The 16,730-nt window shown below is 38.8% G+C and overlaps 4 protein-coding genes across 8 annotated transcripts; 2 read left to right on the top strand and 2 right to left on the bottom strand.

Annotated features, from left to right (window-relative positions):
* Positions 1–815: 815 nt before the first annotated feature.
* On the bottom strand, positions 816–3,333 carry LOC115765203 (cell cycle control protein 50A). 3 transcript variants are annotated; one of them, XM_030708641.1, is made up of 6 exons: positions 3,161–3,332; positions 2,603–2,871; positions 2,333–2,525; positions 1,931–2,266; positions 1,701–1,866; positions 816–1,365 (listed from the first exon to the last, which is right to left on the bottom strand). In XM_030708641.1, the coding sequence occupies exons 1-6, from the start codon at positions 3,219–3,221 to the stop codon at positions 1,317–1,319; spliced, it is 1,074 nt and encodes a 357-aa protein (XP_030564501.1). In that variant the 5' UTR covers positions 3,222–3,332; the 3' UTR covers positions 816–1,316. The 3 variants fall into 3 exon arrangements, with proteins under 3 accessions (XP_030564501.1, XP_030564502.1, XP_030564503.1); XM_030708642.1 differs by having other exon boundaries at positions 816–1,362; XM_030708643.1 differs by lacking the exon at positions 816–1,365 and adding an exon at positions 1,480–1,571 and having other exon boundaries at positions 3,161–3,333.
* A 367-nt stretch (positions 3,334–3,700) lies between these two features.
* LOC115765202 (protein DDI1 homolog 2) lies at positions 3,701–8,243 on the top strand. 2 transcript variants are annotated; one of them, XM_030708639.1, is made up of 4 exons: positions 3,701–4,347; positions 5,698–6,229; positions 6,299–6,584; positions 6,671–6,753. In XM_030708639.1, the coding sequence occupies exons 1-4, from the start codon at positions 4,107–4,109 to the stop codon at positions 6,692–6,694; spliced, it is 1,083 nt and encodes a 360-aa protein (XP_030564499.1). In that variant the 5' UTR covers positions 3,701–4,106; the 3' UTR covers positions 6,695–6,753. The 2 variants fall into 2 exon arrangements, with proteins under 2 accessions (XP_030564499.1, XP_030564498.1); XM_030708638.1 differs by having other exon boundaries at positions 3,702–4,347; positions 6,753–8,243.
* A 113-nt stretch (positions 8,244–8,356) lies between these two features.
* On the bottom strand, positions 8,357–9,635 carry LOC115765125 (eukaryotic translation initiation factor 2 subunit 1). The gene is made up of 2 exons (XM_030708521.1): positions 8,811–9,635; positions 8,357–8,755 (listed from the first exon to the last, which is right to left on the bottom strand). Exons 1-2 carry the CDS (start codon positions 9,503–9,505, stop codon positions 8,422–8,424), a joined length of 1,029 nt encoding a protein of 342 aa, XP_030564381.1. The 5' UTR covers positions 9,506–9,635; the 3' UTR covers positions 8,357–8,421.
* Positions 9,636–9,983: 348 nt separating this feature from the next.
* LOC115765127 (eukaryotic translation initiation factor 4H) lies at positions 9,984–13,740 on the top strand. 2 transcript variants are annotated; one of them, XM_030708523.1, is made up of 5 exons: positions 9,993–10,198; positions 11,076–11,381; positions 11,448–11,638; positions 12,610–12,831; positions 12,892–13,740. In XM_030708523.1, the coding sequence occupies exons 1-5, from the start codon at positions 10,167–10,169 to the stop codon at positions 13,056–13,058; spliced, it is 918 nt and encodes a 305-aa protein (XP_030564383.1). In that variant the 5' UTR covers positions 9,993–10,166; the 3' UTR covers positions 13,059–13,740. The 2 variants fall into 2 exon arrangements, with proteins under 2 accessions (XP_030564382.1, XP_030564383.1); XM_030708522.1 differs by having other exon boundaries at positions 9,984–10,198; positions 12,610–13,740.
* Positions 13,741–16,730: the final 2,990 nt, after the last annotated feature.

Raw genomic sequence — 16,730 nt, 5'->3', positions numbered from 1 at the left:
GCAGGCTTACAAATCAAGAAAAAGAACAACAGCACAGATCGTTCGGATATCCATCCAAGTCTGGTAAAATTTTGATATAAAAAGTTAACTTTTGCCATAAACGCAGCATTAGCATTTTGCCCCATTTAAACACTTAGTATGTAATGTGTATATTAATTATTTATATTTAATGATGCATTTCACAAATAATTCGTTTCATGCTTCATTATTCAGATAAATCATATTCGTATGTATGTGTATACACATTCGTAGATAAACAAAACACAAAAAAAAAGAAAGAAAAAAAATAGTGCATACTGCATATGTTAATTACGCTTACGAATTAATTAATTATTGCGATTGCAAACACTTACCTTTTACTTGTAAAATTATTTTTAAGGTTTATGTATGTAATTGGAAGCTAGTTTAAAACCAGATACAAATAAAAAGAATCGTGAATGAAACAAATGCATCTGCATTTGCCGAATTGAATACCTTGAACATTTTGAATTTCTGTTACAACATTGAAAAGAAAAAACAAATTGCTGCGCGCCAAGTTCCGATAACAGCTTTGGCAGCGACTGCTATCCAAAAATATATCGATATCGTTCTAGCTAACACGAGAACACGCTAGTCGCAAAGCTAACTGTAATGTAAAGTATTTGCTGGGCTTTTGGAGTCGTGCTTACCGTGTTGGTGTGTTGGTAAGGTTAAAGCACGGTCCATTAACATCATTAGCCAACACTGCTGCAAGCATTTACTATGTGCTTTTCCCATGCTCGACTTGTGCAACAGACAACTCGATGGAAAGAATAAAAAGAATTTCTTTGTTTGAATCAACTTGTATTGCACAATTTTAATAAAATATCAATGCATATTTATAAATATTTCTATAGCGTCTGCTTTAAACGGCTGCCATACAAAACATATGTGTTAATGCCAAATTGCGGCACAGGCACTCATAGTCTAAAGTTTAATTGTTTAAATATTTTCTATGCATTTATGTGGGGAAACTTTTCTAATTTATCTGGATGAGGCAATAGTATTATTATAGAAGTCGCGTATGTTATCAGATGCATTACAAGACGAATCATTAACAAACATACATATAATTAAAAGTGCAAAAACAAAAAAAAAAAAACATTACAAAATGTTAACAAGAAGCACAGCCAACGATGCCGTACAGTGTCATAAATACTAATAGAAACTAATTGTGTGTATTCTGTTACAAAGATATACATAGATAATTATGCTTAAACAAGATATTATAGCTAAATAATGGTGCATGGGCGAGAGAAGCTTTTGCCAAAATTACTCTCAAATCGAATCCATTGCTTCTAGGAGTACTGTGTATGTGGATTAACGTTTATCATCTCCATGTTGCTGCTATATATATTCCAGATGGGCGAGACAAAGTAAAGAAATAGATTAGTTATATTTTGAAATGATTGCAATCATAACTGGCGCTGATAAGCTGACGGAAATATGGTTATACTTATCGCGCACCAATAGCTCGTTTGCTTTGACAGCCATTTTGATATTTTTTTTATTTGATGGGACTTGAGAGGCATGAGCTTCAAATCAACTCAATGCTATGATGGAGGCGGGAAATGAAAAGTGTAGAATATATGTAGTTGTGTATCGACAATGTTAGTGCGATTTGTGTGGATGTGAGGCGGGTTTCAAATGAAAGAGAAGCCGTAACACAGCCGACAACTTACCTACGGCTGCAGCGCATATGAATGAAGAGGAGCGCCAGTCCAAGTATTAAACAAATGGCACCAACAACAATATAGGCAATACCCAGGAATGGATTTTTACCGCCCAGCACAGATGTTGTCGACAGAATCATACGCTTGGTGCCATCAAACGATACCACGGGATATTCTGCAAATAAACAATATGATAAATATAGTATCCTGCATCTACTAGAGATTAATACAACACTTACTATACATTACGTCCAGCGTGTATTCGCCGGCTTTAAGGCCTCTCGTAAAGCTATTATTTGTTTGATCCAAGCGACGGTATAGCTTTCGAAAACTAGGCAAGGCAGCAGTGCGCATCCACACGATTAAATCCTCGTTCTGAAAACCATTGTTAGCTTCATTTGTTTTATCTAATTCATAGAGTTCTTTTTGCCAGAATATGGGCTTTTCATATGGCTCCAAAGCCTTTTCCAGGTCGCCCGGAGGATTACGGAACTTGACGCGCTTATCCGATGGCCATGCAATGCCCGTATTTAATAATTTGATATTCGAGCTGCCTTGGCTCAGTGTCAGTGTATCTTGAAATAAAAGACACGACTTAATACATTAGGGGAACAAGCAGTAAAAGGTGCAGCATAAGATACCATTAAATAGGGAATTGGCGATGGCCCCGCAAGGCGCTATGGGTTTTCCATTATCAGCATAGGCGAATGGCGTGCAGTCTGAGCTTGGCGTTAAGGACAAGCGACCCAGCAGTTGTTCATCGTCTCGCGATTTCACATATCGTCGATGATTCTGATAGTAATTGGTCAGGCCATAGTACATGTACACGTCGCCCTGTTGCGTTAGAGTTCGAGTATTTAGAATGCGTTATGCAGTTGAATCGAATTGAATAGTTCTCATTGAATACTTGCAATAAAGTCTTCAGTCAGATTAAAGTTAATCTTGCACTCGCATTGGTCGCCCGGTTTATCCTCCAGAAAATCGGCGCAGGTCCTATTACTGTTAACCTGCATGCACCTAGTGTAGTCAATGATGAGCTCATTGGATGAATTGGATAAGTACAGCAGCACCACGCCAATGGGAATGAATAGGACACCAATGACAAAGAAGGTGGGCAGAACCGTTCGTGCGGTCAGCACGGGCTGCCAGGCGGGCAGGCGTTGTTGCTTAAAAGCTGAATCTGTTGGCGAAATCAAAAATGACTGTGATTCATGTTTGTGGGTGGGTGGGTGGCTGGGTGTGTTGTGTTGTGTTGTGTGCGTTTGGTGGGTTGTTAAAAGGCTCGCCTTTAAAAATCGATCACATTTGTAATGAGCACTCGGTTCAGTATTAGTCACTCTTTGGTCTCTTATCACAAATACACACACAAACGCACGAACACATTAGTCAGGCTGGGTGTCCAAGCTGTCCCATCAACAACTTGTTACTTGAGTGTGGGTGCTTGTATGTAAAGTCAACTCAATTTTCACCTGAAGGTCGTTTCGACTTCGGGGCTGCATTTTCTTCATTTCCCACATTTTGCGTCGACATGGCGCTTTATATACGGTACTGACGACCACCAATGCGACACAAATTTTAGATAACGAACTTGAAAATTAACCAGTCGTCACAAATTCGCTCACCCAAATACACAAATAATACAAGAAATTTCGCGTTTCAGAGATGCTTATCGATAAACATATATCGATGAGCAAAAAAGGAATAAGTAACAATGCAATTTAGTGTAAATATTAACACTGGCATATTAAAAAAAAATAATGGATTATTATTAATAACATGGCAAACATGTTTCAAGCCAACCGGAGAAATCATTTAAAGAATCTTTAAGCTGCCCTAAAACATATCTAACTGAACTACTAAGTGAAAATACCCAATTTGATCTTGATATCGATTCATCGGCACATAACGTTTTCGTTTGAAACAGTTGGCTGTGGAAAATATTTTTTTTATTTTTTTATATATATTTAAGTTCAATATAAATGCAGTTTTTATTTATTATTATTATTAATTTTTTTTTTTGCCAAAATCAATTATGTACCAATTAGCTGACTAGTCAGTGTATTTTCCAGCACTGCAAATAACATCGCATGCATTCATATATCGGAATCGTTGGTGTATATGCACATGCCCACCCATACCTAGCGGCAGCGGCGTTTTCGTTGTGTCAAAACAACAAAGCATAGGCAACAAAAAGCGAATCAAGAACAAGAAGGAAAAATAAAAAGACGACGAACGTGAAGCCAAGAACGAAATTCAAACGCATTTATTAATTTGCGCTGTACTGATACGCATATGCGGCAAACGCAACATACAACTTTTGCTCAGGGATCACAACTAAATACTGTGTTCAAAAAACCAAAAAAAAAAAAAACCATTGTGATCTGATAAACAACAGAAACGAACGCCGCCAACGCGATGAAAATCACCGTCACCACCACCGATGATAAACTTTTCTTTCTAGATGTTGCCGAAGATTTAGAACTGGAGAACCTAAAGGCACTCTGTGCCATGGAAATTGGCACTGAGGTTAGCCAAATTATGGTGCTATTTAATGGCCGCGAGCTGACCAATGACAAGCAATCGCTTCAGCAGTTCGGTGTGCGCGACGGCGATTGCATTGTGCTGGAGCGCCGTAGGAGCAATCCCAATCGTACCGGTGAGTTACTAACTCCACAATTCCAATCCCAACAAGATGCGCGCGAGTTGCTCTAACTGTTTAAACTAGGTCATTGCACGCGCTCTGGGCCGCTGCTCCTGGTCAGCAGTGCATCATTGATACGCCTGCGTGTGTGTTTCTGTGTGTGCGTATGTGTTTCTTTGTGTATGGTGCTTTTGGAAAATGCGAATTTTTAATTTAAAAATAAATATGTGTTTCTCTACACATTGCTCAAGCTATACTATAAATGTATTGTTGAGCTTTTTTGCACATTCCAAATTTTAAAGACAAAAAAATGCAAACACAGCGCAGCATAGCACAGTAAATTGAACCTCGCACACACTTATACAACGTTACAGTGTGTACTGTGACTGGCACACAAACACGCATGAACGGGCATGCATGCGCACATGTAAATGTTGATCTGATTTTGATAATTTACCTGCAATGCGATTATCGATACACACACACACACATAGCTAATCCAATTCACACGCACGCACATACGCATGCAGCTGCAGACTTTTTCAGTGTGACCCCATGCGCGTTTGGCCTTGCCTAACATGCCCACATACATATGCATGTGTGTATATTTTGTACACATGGGGTCGTTCATTGTCCGAATGCTTCAGTTTTTTTTTGTTCTCTTTTTTTTTTGCGCGTGGGCGCGCGCAATTTGCTATCTTTTTAAATTGACTGTCACTTTTTTTTTTTAATACTTTTTAGCCTGCACCCGAAGTGTAGGCGTTATTTGAATGCGCATTTACGCATACAACAGCCACATACATATGTATGTATGTAGATATGAGGATAATGCATATACATGCATACATAAGTTAAATTGATTAGGCTAACTCAAACATTCCAGTTCTTTGTACCTTTCCCTCCCACTCCGCCATATATGTACAATAGCATCGTTTGTTTTGTTTGTTATGTTTCGATTCCAGTGATAAATAAAATTGAAATATTTATTTATCCCGTAAAACAAAGAAAAATTGGTCGAAAATTATATAAACAAAATATTTATCGTCGAAGATTATACATATACTATTTACACATACATATATATTCATATACTAATCGCCACTTTCATTCGCAACTGATCCGATATTAATATTTCTGCTAGAGTTGTTGTTTTGTTGTTTTGTATATTAACTAATTTGAAGAGCTTTGCCATTGTTAAGCTTATAAAATTGCATAAGAATCGTTTCCTCTAATCTTAGAAGAATTACTATTTTTATTTGGTCGCGTCTCTGGATGCATGCAAAACTTTCTCAGATATGATTGTGAATGATTCGATGTAATGTTTGTGAAAGCAACTGCAATTTAAAATGTGCCCAACTATTTCAGCTGGCAACAATCCATCGATAAGTCATCTGGATTTTAGCAATATTGCTGTGCCCGGCACGAGTACAACAGGTGGCAGTCCGCCCGCACAGAATGCCGCTGCCGCCGGCACGCCCGGCCCCGTCAATATGCAGCAGCAGTTGCAGCAGCAGCTGCAACAGCATCTGGAGCAGCAACAGCTCACCGATGTGCCCATGACAGATGAGTTCAATGTGAACTTTGATGATGATCCGGCGATAGTGCGTCAAATGTTCTTGAATAGTCCGGAGACGCTGGCACTGCTGCGTCAATACAATACGCGGCTGGCCGAGGCACTCGACTCGGGCGATTCGGAGACATTTGCGAGAGTTCTGCGGGAGCATATTGCGGAGCGGAAGCGTCGCAATGAGCAGCGCATGCGTATGCTCAATGCGGATCCGTTCGATGAGGAGACACAGCGGCTCATTGCCGAGGAGATCAAGCAGAAGAACATTCAGGACAACATGGCAGCGGCCATTGAATACAATCCGGAAATCTTTGGCACTGTCACAATGCTGTGAGTATATCAGACTACTATATATGACATATCATATTAAATTCACGATTCTATATCTATCGCTCACAGTTACATCAACTGCAAGGTGAACGGTGTGCCGGTCAAGGCCTTCGTCGACTCTGGCGCACAGACGACAATCATGAGCAAGGATTGTGCGGAGCGCTGCCATGTTAATCGTCTCATTGATACTCGCTGGAACGGCGTCGCCAAAGGCGTCGGCACACAGCCCATACTGGGCCGCATACACATGGTCCAGCTACAGATTGAGAACGACCATTTGACGTCCAGCTTTACAGTGTTGGGCCAGCAGCCCATGGACATGCTATTGGGCCTGGACATGCTCAAGCGTCATCAGGTGAGTAAAAGATATCGTATGGCCCAGCACATGCAAATTAAAATAATAATATTGTCTTCTTAAACTTAAAATTAAATTGTGACTAGCTAAGCTTTAGCTGTTTAACATAGAAAGAGCCCACAACTCATATAAATATATATATGACTGTCTCTCTCTTGTCGATTGCAGTGCCTTATCGACTTGCAGCGCAATTTGCTGATCATTGGCACCACAGGCACCTCAACACCTTTTTTACCGGAAAGCGAGCTGCCAGCCTGTGCCCGGCTCACAGGCAATCCAGAGGATAACGAACAGCAAGCCATTGCCCAGGCAATTGAGCAGAGCAAGCGCGAAAGTGGTGGAGCCAGCACCAGCAGCGCCATGGCCACGGCCACAGCCGCAGCTGCTGCCAGCACTGGGGCCAACTTTGATATAAGCAATATTAACTCAATACAGCCGCTGGATCGTTTCACGGAACAGGATGTCAACGATTTGATGCAGCTGGGCTATCCGCGGGGCGATGTGCTCACTGTATTGAGGCTGTGCAATGGCAATAAGGCGGTCGCCAGCTCGATGCTGCTCGGCCGGAATGCGGCCGCCGGTGGTGGTGGACTTAGCTGAACACTAACTCCATGGCGTTCAGCTACTGCACCTCCTCTACTGCTCTGGGAACAATCAAAACCTTACTGCAATATTAGAACCATCATCAATGCCACCACCACCACCACAACAACAACAAACACAAACAGAACCACAACGAATTCAAAAGCAATATCAACACAATAACGATTCCGATATAATATAACATAGTTTTGCTATTTGAATTTAGAGCAATTTTTGTCAAACTAAAATCATTTTTATATACATATAAACTTAAACGTGTCTTTGTACAATAGCTAATTAATCGAGAGATTGAGAAAACTCATATGCTTATCTTTTTTCTAGCACTTAAATTTTATTAATTCGAAAGTCGACTTTTATCTGTCTGGGAATGCGACCAGATTGCAAATACAACGAATAACTAATTTGAAACATATTGCAAACTATGCCTGACTATATAAAATACGCACTATAATTATACAAATTTGAGCTAGTATTAAGACTATAACCATAACAAAATAATGTGAGAAGTGAATTGGTTAAATAAAATGAGAATTGTTTTGGATTGGAATGGAATGAAAAGGCTGCCCTCGAAATTGTACTTGTACTATTCTGTCTAATTTTGTGATTGCCCGCTAACTGGAACTTTCTTTAAGAATATCTGCCTATCAAGTTCCGGTTTCCCAGAAAATTGAAAATTAGCGATTCATATAGCTTTTGGCCAGGCATCAAATATACTTGGTAAAGATTATGAAATCATTCGTAATATTGCAATCCGATCTTGATGCTAGATAGATTCAAAAACTGACCGAAGGCAGCTGCTCTTTTTTTTCTTTGTGGTTGTTGGACAATTTCTTTTAGATTTTATTTATGTATTATTTATAAATGTATAAACCATAGCATGTACATATGTATATATCTACACATATTCTAGTTAAAGTCTCTGGCGCCGACGATGATTTGGAAAAAGTAACAGTCAACGGCTTTAATGAATGCACCTGCTTCGGGAGTTTGTGTTCTATTGTTTTTTTTTTCTTTTCTTTTTCTCAGGTGTATATGCCCACACACATACACACACACCACACTCACATACACACGCACGCGTGTCCATACAGTCCATATACATATATAAATATAAATATATTATACATATGTATATGTATAATGTACATATTAATTTATTAATTCTGCTCTTGTTGTTATGCTGGGTGTTGTTGCTTTAGGTCGAATTGGTGTGATTTTTTGTTTTTGTTATCATCTACTCTTCATCGTCGTCTTCTTCGTCGTCGTCCTCGTTGGCACGCAGTGTAGAGCTTTTGTGATTGAATTCCTTCTCGGGATCAAATTGCATACCCTCCTGATCGGCAGCATCTTCTTCGTCATCATCGCCAGCCACTTGAGCGTTCTCAGCCTCGGCGCGCTCCAGGCGACGCGCAAGATCCGCCTCGTCAATAGCAGTAACAAGCTTGGGCGCCATTATTACCTTGAACTCGCCCTCGAATTCAATTATCTTGGCGCGTATGCTCTCAATGGCCACCTCCAGTGCCTTGAGTCCGTCTGTCTTCTTTGTGGTGGATGTGGTCATCACATAGCTAAGAGGAAATTAATCAATGTGTGAGCATTTAGTTCAATTCAATGTTGACTTACAGCGGCGGTGCTATCAGATTGATGCGTATGGGAAGCTCCTCTGTGCTCAGCTCGAGGCCTTTGCTGAGCGATGCTTTGACTGCATCGATGCCCTCATAACCATAGCACGAGCACTCGATATCGGCGCGTATTTTGACTGTGGGCGAGACTAGTTTGCGTTTGATGTTGCTCAGCAGCACCTCCTTCGTCTCCGCATCCAGATTGCATTCATCGAAAACGGATGGATCGGTTACCGATTGCTTGAAAATGTCATAGGCGACCGTTTTGCTGTTGTATTTCTTTTCAAAATACCAGGCGGTCTTCATGTAGAGCTCCTCCAGCTTCTCACTGCTGTCGTAGCCCAAAATATCAGCCACATGGCGCAACAGGGAGTTGATTGCCTTCGCTTTAGCAAATCTCTCGGTACACTTCTCCACATCCTCGGGCGAAACACGACGTTTGGATAGATCAATATAGCCCTTCTCCTTATCCACACGTATGACAACAACTGGCTCTGTTTTGCCTACGCGAATCAATTTGTTAATGGAGCGTATGCGACGACGAGACAGCTCTGAGAGCAAGATCATGCCCTCAATGTTGTTGTACTCCAGCAAATGGACGTAAGCGCCCATTTCGGCTATGGAGAGCACATTAACCATGACGACATCTTCGATCTCCGGATATTTTTCATTGTAGAAGCGTGACGTTAGTGCCATTTTGCTGCGTTTGAGTACAAATTGTATTCAGGTTGATTATATGCGCAAACTGAAGAGAAAATGCCAACAAAATTGCAGCAAAAACGTGTACAATTCGGCCGAAACAAGGCGTAAGAAGAAGCAACGGAGCGGTAACAGTGTTGTTTAATGACAAATTGGGCGAGTTTTAGGCGGCGAATATGCATCGATATATCGATAGATATTATTCTGTCATTCTGTCAGTGAGACAAGAAAACATATTAAATTGATGTATATTAAATGCGCCAATTTTGTTATTCAAATTGCAATATCCGTCATTATATAATACAGATGAAGATTTTTAATGCAGGCCAACGATATTGTCATTCCGTGGTATTTAGTGTTGAGCAATGCGGAAGGTACCTTCGGCGAATTTGTTGTAAGTGTTGCTTGTTAATGCACCTGAATGTGATTTTTAATCAAAAGAATTGTATTTAACTGCGGCAACTGCAATAAATATATGCAATTTCATTCAAATATTTTTGAGCGAAACTTCAAGTGTGATAGCGGTTTCAAGTAGTGGGTGTTTTCCCTAGCGCCGCTAGCATATAGTGTGTACACACTGGAGCGCGTGCACACGGCGACAATCTTGGTAGTCAGTCTGCGGATTGCAGCGAATTCGCTCATTTGAAAAAAATAAAACATGGCTGGAAGAGGTGGTTATGAACACGCTAGGTAAATATTATTAAATAATTTAAAAACAGTGCTCGCCAGCAAGCCGAAATTGTGTATAAAAGGTGCAAGTGCGTTCGCCGTGTGTGCCCAGCAAGTGCAGAAGTGCTCCAATGTATAATAATGCACGCGGTTTAAGCAAAAGTCAAGCAACACGCACACACACACACATACACACACGAAACACAAACACACACGAAACACAAACACACTTACGCACACACACACACCCTAAAAATGTACATGCATACACACATACGTGCGTGCGGCAGTATGTGTACGTGTGTGCTCGCAAGTGTGCGTGTTCTTTTTTTTTTTTCTTTTTTCTTCCACATTTCTTTTTCTTTGCTATTTTTTTTCGGACGATTTGAGCGCTGTCGCCCGTTGGCCGATGCCGCTGCCGACGCCGACGTCGGCGGTACGCGATTTGCCTTTGGATTTAACTGGCAAAGTAGCAGCAGCGCCAGCGCCGCCTTCGATAGTTATGGGCGGCTTTAAATAGACATCCAGATTTATAGGCGAATTTCTGCACAGTTTTTGCCGCAACATAATTAAAAGCGCGCGCGTTTTTGTTTTTCTTACAATTTTTGCGGTTTGTGCTTTTTGTTTTTACTGCAGAATATATTGTCTTTCTTTTATTTACAAAACGTTGCGCTCCGTTTTGTTATTGGTGATGTTTGCTTGTAATTCGAGCGGCAACTGTTTTTGTTTTATTCGAATGCGTTCGGTTCGGCTCCGGTTCGGTCACACGTGCGTTTACGTCGCAGCCGGGCCGGCGCCTGCTGCTGCGGTTGTTGTTGTTGTCGTCGGTTGTAGTTCGCCCACTAACCGCTATTTGTTTTGTTTGTTTTTATTTAATTAAATTTGATTTTTATTTTAGAGGTGGCTTTGGAGGCGAACGGCATGTGAAGCAAATGCCAACGGAACCCCCATTTATTGCGTACGTGGGCAACTTGCCACAGGGTCTCGTTCAGGGAGATGTTATGAAAATATTTAATGACTTCGAGGTGAAAAACGTGAGACTGGTCAAGGATCGCGAAACGGATCAGTTTAAGGGCTTCTGTTATGTTGAGTTCGAGACGCTGGACAATTTGGAGCGTGCCCTCGAATGTGATGGTCGAATAAAGTTGGATGATCTGTCGGCCCCGCTGCGGATAGACATTGCCGATCGCAGGAAAAATGAACGGTAAGTCGGCCATCTCATATTCATTGATAGATTTTCGCCTAATCTCCTTGTTGTTGCTTTGTATAGCCCTGGTGGCGGCATTGGCGGCGGCGGCGGCAATGGCGGCGGCATGAGCCGCGATGGCGGTCGAGATGGCTTCCAGAAACGGGGACCACCACGTCAGGGCGGCAGCAGTCAATCGTATAGCCGAGGCGGTCCTGGCACCGGCGGCGGTCGCGAGGCCGGCGGCGGCTCTGGTAATCGTGGCGATAGTAGAGGTTCGTACAATGATAATTATGGTGGTCACAGTGATAGAAGTCGTGGCGGCGCCAGCTCCGGCATGAATAGAGGATACAATGGTAAAGCATTTATTATCTGCCACGCAAGTGCAACCTACTACAACCTCCAACCAAATACGTAGATGCATATTCGTAGTCCTGAACAAAAAACCTACCAAATTGTAGTTCGCCAAATTCGCATGGACAACAAAAGAAAATGAAAACCACATACGCGCAACCTTAAAGCGGCCAGCATCTGCATATATATATATACATATATATATAATATATTGACCCACCAGTTTCGAACTCATATATATATATATTTCTTTGACTCTATCATGCACTTTTTGTTTGCCTAGTCGTTATATTAAGCCTTCTTCTACCCCTAACTTCTTTTCGATACAAATTTCACGTTTACTTTGCGCTGGAATACGAATTTAAAACCGGAACGGACCATATAGTTTCTGGCATTATTTTCTCTTATTTTAATTTTTGTATTATTCTATTTCTTTATATTTTACTTTTGGACACTGTCCGATGTTTTCTCATCCAAATTGGTTGTATTTAGTTTGTTTCCGTTCTATCCACGCCGGAGCAGCTATTTGCCTATATATTATACTTATTTATATTTAGTTGTGCCTAAAACCTTTGAAATTTCTTTTAATTTACATACATATTTATGCACCACATCTACACATAAATAATACTCAGGTTTATTTAAGATACAAATTGATTTCGAATGCAATTGTAGCACGCTTCAAATAATATAATATGATTAATATTATACATAAGTAAAACTGGGCTCTCCGCATGCTGCTTGATACCATGGCTCGATTCGTAGTTTAATACTAGGCAGTAGACAGCCCGTATCACTAAACTGAAGCCAAATATATATTATAAATAATATATATATATATATAAATGTATACATATGCATATATATATTTACAATATGCACGTTTTTGCAGATCGCCCGGCAAATCGCGGCCGTTATGGTAATTTCAACAATGACGAGCGCTTTGATCGCAATCAGGATCGAGATCGTGGCCAACGCGAAGGCAGCTATGGTAACCAGTCGCGCGATGGCGATCGGTATAACAACTTCAGCCGGCATCGTGACCGCGAGCGCACCCACTATAATCCCAACCAGCAGCAGGAACGTCCCAGCGGCGTTGCAATGGGCGCCATTGGTAACAATTCGATGAGGCAAGATTCCAATATGACTGCTAATAATTTGGATATTGTTGCAGATGATACGGAGCGGCCACGCCTCCAGCTAAAGCCGCGAACTATTGCGGCGCCCATTAACGCGGTGGCTGAAACCAAACAATCGGCCTCCATATTCGGCAATGCCAAGCCGCGCGAGGAAAAGCTTAAGGAGCTACAACAGAATATCAATCACAATGGCGATAACTAGGCGGCGGCTCTGGGTATCTTTAATATGCCTAAATGATATTTAAACAAACAGCAAAATAACAATACAAACAACAAACAGAGCTAATAAGAATGATAGGGGCATATATCATTTGTGTGAAAGAGGCGGAATGCATATATATGAAGAGTCGAGCGGATGAGATGGAAGCAAATGCAAAAACAATACAAAAATATAATTAATAACTACGCTATATACCTATTATATAAAAACGCTATGTACTATGCATACATAATACACATAAACAACACTTGGCTGGCCCTCTCCCCCGCGTCAGCCAAAGCAGCAAAGCAACTTACAAGAAACAAACAAACAAACAAACAATGCGAAATAACTTTCTTATCACATGAGTTTGCTGGAAATTGGAGCTAAAGAAACAATAACATCGGCGACAACAACAACAAATAACAACTTGAACGACAACACCAACAACAAGAACAACAACAACAACAACAAATAGAAATAACAACAATGGAAAGTCTTTAAATGTTAGTCTGTAAGCAGCGGTAAAGTTAGAGCCGTGCATATAGCTATACTGAGTATGTATAGTCCATATATGCGCGCTGCTATTTGTTAGTTAAGTAATGCATATTGTAAACCAAGAAAACAAAAAAAAAAAAACAAACAAAAAACAAAAACAAAAAACAATTACGTTCTTACCATTTAAGCAAAAAAAAAAACAAAACAAAAAACAGCAAAAAACTGAGAAAAAACGACAAAAAACAAACTAAAATTTGACAAGCGTTCAGCGTTAGCAAGCAGGCAGGCAGTTTATACAATTTATATAGCAAAAATACAAGAAAACACTAAAAAAACGAAAAATACTTAACAAAAAACCAAAAAAAAAAAAAAAAAAATCAAAAAACAAATATTAAAAAAAAAAAAACGAACCGCAGTGAAAACATAAAACACCAACTACGTACGTATTAAAATAACAAAAACAACAGCAAAAGCAAACAACAACTTTATATAAATATATATATAACATATATATATATATGTATATGTATATATATATATGTGAACTATGTAATCCAAGCAAACAGTTTAACTAAGTCGCGAATTCAATATATGACCACAATTCTCTTCTTTCTCTCTCTCTCTCTCTCTCTCTCACACTTGTTTGTAACACTTTTCTATATAATTTTTTTAATTAAACTTTTTGTTGATCAATTTTGTAATAATTTGTTGGCTACAATTGGCCCCGTTTTTATGCTCGACTGACAGACAGGCAGACAGAGGGAGGGACACGCCGGCGGCATTGATATAAAAGCAAAATTTTCTTCCTTGTAGATAATTTACATGCGCAGGGCAAACACACATATATATGTATATTAAGCGAAAGATATCAATTTAATAATATAACTATATATATATATATATTTTTTTTTTTAACTTTGGCGTCTAGCGACAACGGCGACGGCCGATTTTGAACACGTTTACAAATTATGAACTCAATTAAATGTTTTTCTTTTATTATTTTTTTTTTGTATTTTTTTTTTTTTAATAAAGCCTAAATCATTTAAATAAGTACACATTGTGAGCGTTCTTTTTTTTCAAAATGCGTGTCTTTCGCAATGCTGCCAACATTTTCGAGTCGTTTGCAACAAAATAAACGACGTATTTCTCTATTGTTGCAACATTACAGAACATTTAGACTGAGAGTTAATAACAATAAGCCGCCATTTCGTATTCTCTGACGTTTTTAACATTTCAACTGGATTCGGTTTTTAGTACATAAATGTTTTGCGATCTCCCGCACAATTAAAAAAAAAAAAAAAACAAAAAAAAACTAAATAGAAAATTTTTTAAACTAAAGCAAATAATCAGAAAAGTCCGTGCGAGATCTGTTTGGGGTCTTTAAAGTGTCGCCGGCGTAATTTCGATGCCTATTACAAATATTAAACAAATTGAATGTACATTTTCTTTAATTTTTTTTTTTTAAACTTATTTTGTATCATAAAACATAAAACGAAGAAAACTTAGAAAAAAACAAAAAAAAGTAAATAAATAAATAAAAACAAAGTGGGGTAAACACTAAGAAAACAAATATTGAAAGCAGTTCGCGAAACGAAAAAAGAACGTAAACTTTTTATAATTTTAGCTCTAATATTAAACGAAAGTCAAAGATTTACCTACTAATAAAGCGTAGACAAACAAGTAGCAGCGGGCAATTAAGCAAAAAGTAAAAATTAAAAAGTAAAAAATTAAAAAGTAATATTTGTATTTAATTAACATTTAAAGTCCCATCCAGAACGCAAGCAACGTAAAGTTAAAATTTATTTAAATTAACAATAAAAAGAATATATATATATATATATATACCTAACTATCCGAAGTATATGTATGTAATTTAGAACTTTGATATGCATTTTAAATGACGCCCAGTACGAAAATCGATGGAAAATTTAAGTGAAAAGAAAAGAGAAAAAAAAACAAAAACAAAAACAAAAACTGAAAACATTAAAATAAATATAAACAAAAAACATAAGAAGAATTTATACAATGCAAAAAATAGCCGTTAAATTATGTCTTAATAAATACGAATATGAATATGAATATGGCATATATATATATATATATATGTATATGAATACGAATATATGTATATGTATATACATATATCTATAAATATTTAATAATTAATGACAAATTTAGCGCAGAGGTTTAAGCTATTCGCATACAATACAAAAAGTGTAGCAATTAATAATCTACCATGGCAACAATTTCTATAAATTATTTATTTAGCAAAACGAATTAGCACTCGATACTAAAAATAGTAAAAACAGCAATAACAAAATTAAATACAGAATAGTCTCATAATCCAGTTCTAAATCGAAATCCGAAACACGTATTCTTCAACTAAATGATGAGAGGATCAGTTAACAAACAAAAAGCAACAATTCAAACATTACATAATTTAAAAATTCTTAACAAAATATATATACATTATATATATATATATATATTTTTTGTTGTTTGAACATTTTGTACGATATATATATATATACATACATATATATAAACAAAGCCATGTGTTTATTTTCTTGTCCTAACCAAATGGGTTGCCCCCTACCCCCTCCCCCCTTGCCGACGCCCACGACTCTGCTCAACGCCCATCAAACAGGATGGATTATCGCCAGTGTTGGAACTGTTCACACGAAATCGATTACAAATTTATTTATCGGCATTTTCAATTTCGTGCATTTTTCCAAGTTAGAGTCTGCGAGGTAAATGCCTGGAATAATTGTTTTCGAAATTGAGAGCAAATTTAATTCAATTGAAATTTATTAAATTTCATTTGCCGCAAGTGAGAAGGGCGATGGTAAGTGGCGGAGCCGCAGTAGTTAGCCGCCATTTAAATTAGTTTTTTAGGTCGTGATTCGCGTGACTAAGTGATTACGTCACGCGCTCATCACAAGCAGTAAGCGCATACTATATATATACATATATAAGTGCAACAACATATTGCGAATGCTTGTGGCTTGTATGTACATACATATGTATTTGCCTGTACGCGTTGGTCAGTCGCTTTTTAAAATGGGGCCAATTGGAATGTTAGCCAAGCCCGCACTCACACACACACATACACACACACAGGACAGTTGGCAACTCTGGAAGGTGTTTGGCGCGTCGCTGTCTCCGCCGCTGCATGAT

Source organism: Drosophila novamexicana, unplaced genomic scaffold (genome assembly GCF_003285875.2).
Source record: "Drosophila novamexicana strain 15010-1031.04,08,12 unplaced genomic scaffold, DnovRS2.1 tig00000932-arrow-arrow-pilon, whole genome shotgun sequence".
Lineage (NCBI taxonomy): Eukaryota > Metazoa > Arthropoda > Insecta > Diptera > Drosophilidae > Drosophila > Drosophila novamexicana.
This window is presented reverse-complemented; position numbering and strand designations above follow the sequence as displayed.

Bases quoted from the DNA above. Each gene is read 5' to 3' on its own strand.
- LOC115765125 (XM_030708521.1), bottom strand. From the start codon at position 9,505: ATGGCACTAACGTCACGCTTCTACAATGAAAAATATCCGGAGATCGAA. The intron at 8,756-8,810 runs GTAAGTCAACAT...ATTTCCTCTTAG, and splicing joins AATCTGATAGCACCGCCGCT to CTATGTGATGACCACATCCA.
- LOC115765203 (XM_030708641.1), bottom strand. From the start codon at position 3,221: ATGTCGACGCAAAATGTGGGAAATGAAGAAAATGCAGCCCCGAAGTCG. The intron at 2,267-2,332 runs GTATCTTATGCT...TTTTATTTCAAG, and splicing joins CGCCAATTCCCTATTTAATG to ATACACTGACACTGAGCCAA. The intron at 1,366-1,700 runs GTAAGTTGTCGG...GAATATATATAG, and splicing joins CATATGCGCTGCAGCCGTAG to CAGCAACATGGAGATGATAA.
- LOC115765202 (XM_030708638.1), top strand. From the start codon at position 4,107: ATGAAAATCACCGTCACCACCACCGATGATAAACTTTTCTTTCTAGAT. The intron at 6,230-6,298 runs GTGAGTATATCA...TATCGCTCACAG, and splicing joins TTTGGCACTGTCACAATGCT to TTACATCAACTGCAAGGTGA. The intron at 6,585-6,752 runs GTGAGTAAAAGA...TGTCGATTGCAG, and splicing joins ACATGCTCAAGCGTCATCAG to TGCCTTATCGACTTGCAGCG.
- LOC115765127 (XM_030708522.1), top strand. From the start codon at position 10,167: ATGGCTGGAAGAGGTGGTTATGAACACGCTAG. The intron at 10,199-11,075 runs GTAAATATTATT...TTTTTATTTTAG, and splicing joins GGTGGTTATGAACACGCTAG to AGGTGGCTTTGGAGGCGAAC. The intron at 11,639-12,609 runs GTTCGTACAATG...ACGTTTTTGCAG, and splicing joins TAATCGTGGCGATAGTAGAG to ATCGCCCGGCAAATCGCGGC.